At 40.1% G+C, this 7083-nt stretch overlaps 1 protein-coding gene across 1 annotated transcript; it reads right to left on the bottom strand.

The window, feature by feature from the left end:
* Positions 1–1092: 1092 nt before the first annotated feature.
* LOC140924244 (uncharacterized) lies at positions 1093–2194 on the bottom strand. Its single transcript, XM_073374273.1, has one exon. It carries the CDS (start codon positions 2102–2104, stop codon positions 1466–1468), a length of 639 nt encoding a protein of 212 aa, XP_073230374.1. The 5' UTR covers positions 2105–2194; the 3' UTR covers positions 1093–1465.
* Positions 2195–7083: the final 4889 nt, after the last annotated feature.

Raw genomic sequence — 7083 nt, 5'->3', positions numbered from 1 at the left:
GGGCCAAACTATCCATTCTTTTGAGCATGAAAACTTGAGATATTTTTTTAACAATAGACAAAAAATGTGAGTGTCAAAGGTGCTAACTGCAAGGGGGACTATAGGGCAGTCTTACCCCCAAAATTTTGAAATGAAAAGCTATTTTTATTGTTCTCAAAAGACAATTTCTGTGAAACATGTTCAGTAAATAGATTGTGATTTTACTCTTGTTTTCAATAATGATTGACCAACAGGATAGCAGACAGTCATAGCCTGAGAAAATAGCCAACAATTCATGACGTCACCAATGGTTTCCTCGTGAAATGAGATCAGAGAAGCGAGTGCCAAAATTCCATCCTGATGATGTTCACTACCCAGATCTGGAAAGTGCTTCTGATTGGATGAATCAAATTTTCAACCAATCAGGAGCACTACCCAGATCCAGTGGCATTGCAAAATGTCAGCTTCTCTCAGGCCAACACAGTCAAACACTTTCATAGCTGTGCATGCCTTCACATACAAATTTCATTTTAAGTTTCTTGCGGTTTCTTTAATTTTCTAGAGATCAGTTTCATTTTAGTATATCCTTCGCTATTTGGTGTTAATGTTTAAGCATTGTATGAAAAAATCAGAACAAGTTTTTAAATTGGGATTCTTCCTATCCCAATCACATATTGGCCGGGCCTCAGGATTTTCAAGCAAAATTGGGGCAATTCCAACAAGATCAGGATGGTTGGGTGATCTGCTAGGCATTGCACTGAATTTACTTTAAATATTGGCCCCAAATACAAAAGCAATCTGATATTTTGATTGTATAGTAGCCTCTTCTTATTCCAATAATCTTTTTATGTTACATTCAAGAGCCTGGCATGCTCTGAAAACTCAGAATAGGTAATGAGAAAGCGTAGAGAACTTTGTTGTTGGTGAAAGTCAGGGTTCAAGTAGTTTCATGGCCATCGTCATGATGTGTAATGAATATTATTGTGTGACTTTGCCATCTCTGGGGGGATATTATTTATATTAATGCAAAGCATTTTTTTAAGTTGTTCATGTACCCCTCAAGGATATGCTTCAAATGGGTACTTTATACAATCTAAAGCATTTACAGGGAACTTTATATTTGAAATTCCCTTTATTTACAAAATAATGATTCTTTTAAATCTATATGTTCACTTCCAAAAACAATGAACGTGATATTTACCATTCATAGAATAACAAAATATGACACATTTCAACTCGTGTTTAAACACCACGCATCATCTGTCAAAATTACTAAAAAAATAAACGACCCAGTAGAATACCCCAAACATTTGTACAAAATCAGTGTGTCTTTGTAAATATACATTTATGTACAAAAGTGCGTAGAAAATTTTACGGAAGAAAGATAAATAATTCATTGCGTGAATTGTAAAGAAATAACGACTGTTATGTTGATTTTTAATCCTTTGTGTTTTTTTGTTCTTTTCATAATTTGATCTTTGAGTTCTCATAATCCTGTGTCCTCAGAATGTATCGAATCTTCTGATTGTGACCCATGTTCTTGTACTACAACATTCGGCCATCTCATCACCAAAGCTTCCTCGTAGCTTGGTGGAGGAGTTACAGGACCATCAAGTTCTTCAATTTCTTCTGTCCAAAATCCCTCATTCACTGACAAATTACTACTCCCTCTAGGAACTATTTCATTGGTATTAATTGTCAGTGCTGCCACAAAATCTGGCGGATTTGTTGCTGCTTCCTCTACAAAAGCTTGCCTGTGTGGAGTATGAGTCTGAGCGAGGATAGGAGCGGGTGATTTTTCTAAATCCCCTGGTGGAATATCCGACACGACGACTTGAGGTGCTAAACTGTTCGTTGTACCTTTACAACACAGTGACAAAGCGATAAGTAGAATTCCAAAAAGGAATAAAACAGTCGCTAGTATCCGCATGATTTTCACCATTTCTTTATCGTTTGGTTTTGGAGTACAGTCCTCGCAATCCCCAAAAAGAATATATGTAAGACTTGCCAGTACAAAACAACCGCCAATGCTAAGAAACCCAAAAACTATGGCAGATATATGTAGCCATTTCTTGCATGTCTTCGATCGCACGACTCGCAAAACTCTACTCTCCTCCTCCGTCATCGTCAAAACTCCAGAATCCAGAGCAGTGTTAATTGCAATAGTGACGCTGCGTTTCTTCTGGAATAAGTTATTCTGTGCTCAGTTATACGTGACGTGATAGTAGGAATCAAACGCTCTGTTTTCCGGATATGTCTGCAATGTCTTTGTTTTTGAGTGACGTAGGACTTAACCCATGCGTGACCTCACGTTCCATCTGTTCCGAAGCGGCACGCAATACTTTAATTTTATCTCACTAATCGTCCAATGAATGAATGCTTCTTCTGATATCATTCGTTTTCGCAATTAATAAACCAAAAAATTCAAAAAACATGTTAGGTTTTTTTTTGTTTGTTTGACAAAATAACCATGAATTTAAAGTTTTTGTCTTTATGGCTCTTTGTTTTCAAACTATGTGTTAACAAATATTTACTCTGTTTGACCTTGTGCATATTCTGCGCTCAACGGACGGAAAGACTTTCCCGAAATGAACTATTCTCTCACGTCTCCGGAAAGATTTCAAGAGGTTTCAGCTCAAGGGAAACTCGTGACAAAAAAGGCTTGTCTTGAGAAATTATTAAAATAGCTTTTGCGTCCATTATTCAAGACGAAAAAAGTGCCAGTTCTCCTGAATAGTTCCATTTTTTCCTTCAGGTTGTTTTGCATCGTACAATGACGAATGGCTTTGCGCCAATTGCTTGTTGATAATTAACAAGGGTGGTGTGGGGCGGGGTAGGGTTAGGGGCTGGGGTAATTGCAAATTCGGCTGCGTGGGAAGCTTTTCTGTTGTTTTGTTTAATATTCTCGTGCTTTTGCCACATCTCTGGTGGTATCGTGTATCTTTGGTAGTGCTTGGGGATTACCGACTTCTCCTAACTGCTACATTTGGGCATAATGCAATGCCCCTTAGGTTGCAACACAGGCGGTTGAACTTATTTCTCTGTGCGAAGCGTGGGTTTAGTCTCGCGTACGAAGAACGCGAACCTCCCGCGCTCGTGGCGCTCATGAGGCAGCTATTAGGTGAAATGTTTGACAAGCGCTAGCCTTCTTGACCAGTCTACGTCTCTTTGCGCGGGTGACTAGTAGTTCAGCTCTTTAAATGAAGACAAAAATGGTGGCGATTTGGCGGCAAAAGTGATAGAATGCGGATCTTAACGTATTCTGGAGGCGCAGGGTTATTAAAGTTTTTAAGTGTGCATGTAGGTGTAAAAAAAACGTAAATTAAATCCTAACCCTAATACCTTCAGTTCCACTCACACCTGGAGGTCTAAAGACCGGCCCGCACTGGAGGTCGAATAAAAGCAACCCGGCCTGTCGACTTCCAGTCTAAAGTCAACATTTCTTTATGAATTATATATTTTTAACGAGTTTCGTATGGTTAATTGGGCTGCATATTGCATACAGTTTGTTTAATAACATATGAGTGCTCGTAAAGATAGATCTATTTTTGCTGCGGAAAAGTGGGCCAAGCCGCAGACAATAGAACCGACAACTTCCTTTTTGCAAGCCGTTTTCGCTCTTAACAGGATGCAGGTATAATCATTAAAATTACCCATGAACAGGTCGCCAAATATGGCAGCGCAAAGCTGAGGAGGCCATAGTCTAGCCCGCCATAACAGCCGTTTCGCGGCGCCAGTTGTGCCGGCAATATAGGCGCCTCTCGCTCGTAACATCGGCTGTTTTCTTAGGCTTCAACTGAGCGAGGTCGCGAATATCATGCTACGTTACAGCCGTGCCGTGCAGTAAATACAAACAGCAAAGTGGTGCAGTTTTCAGTTTTGTTCTTTGAGCTTTCTCATTTGTTTACTCTGTTGTTATTCTACGATTTGCCGACAAATGTAACGTTAGCAACGCTACCCATGAAGCCCAAAATTGGTGACGTCATTTGTGCGCGACGCTATAGCGTAATAGCGTGACGTCATTATAAATTAAATACATCCGCGCTAATTCATGCAATCATAGTTAGTAGTACAAGGGAATATGATGCAATAACTGTTTATACCTCAACAGAACACAAAAATGAATTCCATTTGAATGAGAAGACTTGAACAACTTCGGCCCAAACTTTTGTCTTTTTTTTTTTCTGTAATGTTAGAAAATCATATTTGGAGCGTTGCCGGCCTTGATTTCTTTGTTAATTTATAGTTAAGAATTCTCAATTAGCGAAAATACCTTGAGCAACATCAATTAAAATGAACGATAACCTACGCTGTTCAAGTAAGCTCAAAACTGACTTCGGACGGTTTAAAAATCTTTATTTTAAGCGACAAATGTTTTGCCTTTTTAGCTGTTCACTGAGCTGATCATGAAGTCAAGGTGACCAGAGAACGATTTTTTTTTCATAGTGCTAAGCCGGCGGAAAAGGCGTGGACACTGGGCGTCTGCTCTCACAGGCTAATAATGGTCAATAATTTGCGAAAGGTGCCGAAAATATCCGGCTGAAACTATATTAACTTCACGTTCACACAGTTCTGTTAACTTCTAGAATTATGTGGCCGGGAAATAATGGAACGTTATTATACGCGATTTCCTGGACGTTTCTCGTACAGTGTACCTGACTTAAGGCAATGCTATTTCTTTGAAACGTCTTGAATCGCTTTGTCGCATTAACCCTAGAATGGCTGAAATCATTTGGACAAATGCACGTGATTGCAAACGAGCCTTTGCTTAAAATGCGAAAAAAAAACTTCACAAAATCTGGAGAAGGGACCGCCATTTTTAATGGTCATCCAAGCAAAGTGAAGCTAGGTCAAGCCGTTTTCAAGAAAAAGCGGCAGTACTTTCTATCAAACTTTTACGCAACTGTCATCGACTTCAGTTTTTAAAAGCCGTATTCTCAGAAGTTCTGAGGTCAAAAGGAAACGGATGACGATATTATTAATGCGATATTTTATCGGAGCTTTGCAGCATCGATTGAAATCAAATAACTCTTTTCCTTCTTCAAAGAGAATGACAAGAATGGCGCAGATGAAGAGAGGACGGGCCTAATCCTCCCCCGTCTCGTATCTCGACTTCAACAACTGGCTTTCTTATGAACGTGTCACACTGTTGTCACGTACGTGCCGATTCTAAGGAAGCAATAAAAACGTAGCGAATGAATCCTTATCCATAAACCGTTACGATCATTTAGCACGATGAGAACCGAAGTTAGTGAAGAAGAAATTTCGCAGTTCACCTTTAAGCGGCAAGAGGGACCTCTTTGTTTCGTAGTTGCGTTAGTTTGCTTTATATCAAGTACGATACTGCTTTTATCCATGCTCCTGTTCGCTCATGGGAGAGTTTTTTTTTCTTTGGATTTTTTGGCCAAAGAAGAAGACAACTCAACTCTTAACTACAAATGCCGGTCATCTCCGCCAAGATTCTCCCGGAGGACACGAAAAAGTCTCCCGCTCCTACACAGTTCCATATAATCATAGTTCTCAGTCGTCTTCCAATGTTTGTCGAAGCAAGCCTCTTCGTGTCATCCAAACCTGCTAGACTATTTAACATCCCAAAAGCACGGCATAAGAGTTTCATCAAGGGTTAAAGGCGGAAGTCTTAAAACCTTAAAAGTCTCCAACTTCCCACTACGTTCTCTACGAAGACTGTCACACACCCAGGAGAGAGAGCTTGTTATGGCGCGAAAGGTTCCTTCATATTTTTCAAGAACTAATTCGGCTTTACCATAGTTATACGTTAAGACTGCTCGCTGCCACCTGGTTCTGTCAATCCACGAAGGAGAGTTTACACTGTACTCGCTGTGTTGGAAAGAGACCATCAATCAACGCGTTCACACGATGCTCACTGTGTAGGGAAAGAGAACATCTATACATATACGCAATCAAAACGTTTTTTAAGACTGTGTGGCCGTATGATGAAAACCCGGGAAAATCTAGATGGCCAAATGGGATATTGCGGGAAATCAGTCATCGTAATATTTTGACAAGATCCATGTTAGTTTTCTGGCTGTGGACGTGACAGATATGTTTTATTTCCTTTTTCTTGGAGATCCTATGACCAAGGCAGTGCTCTGGTTCAGTTGGAAACCACAGTGAAAGCAATAGACGGTACAAACCACTAGGAAGAGTTATTTTGACGTTGAAATAGAACAAAGGATGGACACCGGCAACATAAATTTAGCAAAAAAACACTTTAAATACAACCACGACTAAGCTGATGTTTTGGTCCCTTATCCTATTGAAGTCAGGTTTTTTTAACACTGTTTTGTCTAGCAACATGACATTAAAAAATTATTTTAAAAATTTGGATTACTACACTGAAAAAGTTCTGCAGTACTCATTCTTCTTCAAAATTTCGGTGTAGAACTGTTCTCTTCTTCCTGTAATGCTGAAAATATTCCAGATGAAATCCCCAGCGCCGCCAAACTCGTAAGCACACTTTCTGCCGCGTTTGTCCTCTCGGCACCGTATTGCAACCCTTCATTGTCTTGTACAAAATCAACTGGCTGTTTCATGGGGTGTGAAAAGTGAGCTCTCAACCATAGTTCAACTTTTTCTGAAGATCTTAGCGTTTTGGTGAGGTCTTTTTCGATGTAGGGTGTCAGCCATCCATTTTTAACTACAGTGTTCGTTTCTTTTGTTAAAAGCTTCACGCGTTGGTTTTCAGTTCTTGGTTTCTCTGTCAAATTCTCTGAACTTACGGAATTTTGAGCGGAATTCATCTTCGTATTCTCTCTTTCTCAGTTTTCCCTTACTTCCTTTCTAAAAAACTGACGCATCTTTATAGAAAACGGTTATTTTTTAAACCATTGGAACTGCGCGCGCCATCACACGATTGGCTTGCAACGTAGGCTCGACCTCCGCCGCTCTCTCAGGAATGCGGGCTGGTTTCCCGAACAACGGCTGGTAATCGAGCCTACTTGCAACGACGCATTGCACAGGCTTGTGCGTGTCTTACGGCCACCATAAAAGCGTACTACAAGCTTCTAGTTTACTGAGAACCTGTAAGAACCCTTCCGCACTTACTCAGAATTAGCAACGACTGTGAGTCCCTTACTACCTGTG

The sequence above is a fragment of the Porites lutea genome, chromosome 14 (genome assembly GCF_958299795.1).
Source record: "Porites lutea chromosome 14, jaPorLute2.1, whole genome shotgun sequence".
In the NCBI taxonomy this organism is placed as follows: domain Eukaryota; kingdom Metazoa; phylum Cnidaria; class Anthozoa; order Scleractinia; family Poritidae; genus Porites; species Porites lutea.
The sequence above is the reverse complement of the archived record's forward strand: the minus strand, read 5'-3'. Positions and strand labels throughout refer to the sequence as shown.

What these genes read in the sequence shown, in the direction of transcription:
- LOC140924244 (XM_073374273.1), bottom strand. Translation starts at nt 2,104, where the DNA reads ATGACGGAGGAGGAGAGTAGAGTTTTGCGAGTCGTGCGATCGAAGACA.